This window comes from Myotis lucifugus, unplaced genomic scaffold, assembly GCF_000147115.1.
Source record: "Myotis lucifugus unplaced genomic scaffold, Myoluc2.0 scaffold_71, whole genome shotgun sequence".
Classification (NCBI taxonomy): Eukaryota; Metazoa; Chordata; class Mammalia; order Chiroptera; family Vespertilionidae; genus Myotis; species Myotis lucifugus.
Genome location: NW_005871119.1, coordinates 3,712,081 through 3,713,150, shown reverse-complemented (window position 1 = coordinate 3,713,150; position 1,070 = coordinate 3,712,081). Strand labels below are relative to the sequence as shown.

The 1,070-nt window shown below is 62.8% G+C and overlaps 1 protein-coding gene across 1 annotated transcript in view; it reads left to right on the top strand.

Moving 5' to 3' along the window:
* Nucleotides 1-227: 227 nt before the first annotated feature.
* Nucleotides 228-1,070, top strand: part of IRAK1BP1 (interleukin 1 receptor associated kinase 1 binding protein 1) — a 12,041-nt gene continuing 11,198 nt past the window's right edge. The window contains exon 1 of the mRNA XM_006090365.3: nt 228-636. Within this exon, the coding sequence (XP_006090427.3) occupies nt 322-636 (315 nt within the window). The 5' untranslated portion in view covers nt 228-321. The remainder of the gene's footprint in view (nt 637-1,070) is intronic.

The window sequence follows — 1,070 nt, the reverse complement described above, 5'->3', positions numbered from 1 at the left end:
GCGGGCCGCTCGGGAACTCCCTCCGAGGTTCGCCGGCGAGAGGCGGGCGCGGGCGGCGGGCCTCCCCGAGAGAAAGCCGGCTACGACTTTCGAGGGCCACGTGGTGAAGCTGTTAAACACTAGGACGAGCCCTTCAGGCAACACCGTGTAAGGAACATGCGGCAAAACTCTCCACTCAGCGCGGCTCCCGCTCTAGAAGCTCCCGCGCCGCCCAGCACTTCCCGGCAGCCTTTGCGCCGCGCACAGGGAAGCCCTGGCGCGCAGTGGCCGCTTCGGCCGCCGTCCGCTCCGAGTTGCTATGGTAACCCAGCCGCCATCACTATGTCGTTGCCACAAGCCTCTCGGTCTCGGATGTTCGTGGAACTGGTTCCCTGGGCGGACCGGAGCCGGGAAAACAATCTGGTCTCGGGCGGAGAAGTGCTGCCCATCCCCCGCCACCCGCTCTCCTCGGCGCAGGCCCAGACCTCGGCCCGCGAGGTGCACGTGAGCGGCGCCGCGGAGGTGTCTGCGAGTCCGGACCGGGCGCAGGTCGCCGTGCGGGTGAGCAGCACCAAGGAGGCGGCGGCCGAGGCCAAGAAGAGCGTCTGCCGCCGCCTGGACTACATCACGCAGAGCCTCCAGCAGCAGGGTCTGCAGGTGAGAGCTCTACGCGGAAGGAGGGGTCGGAAGCCGGGTCGCAGACAACAGATGGCAGAGCGTCTGGTCCCGATGGCGGCTGGAGCGGGGGTGGAGGGGCTTGAGCATCGGAGGCGGCTTTGTCGCAACGGGATCACAGGCGCCAGGACCTGGCAGCGTGAATCCTCAGCCCATCCCTCTTGAGGAAGGTGATTACTGGCTGCGGTGACTTCCAAAATGAGACCATGCTTATTGAGTATGTATATATATATATATATATATATATATATATATATGCTACATATATTTGGTCCACTGAAACGCATGCTGTGCATATGCCTCTTTCCTGCAGCGACTGCAACAAGCAGCAAGGATGCATCGGCCTCCGGCAGTGGCGGGAGGAAATCCGGTCTTCATGGTGACGGCGACGCCCTCATCATATCTCTGCTGCTGTC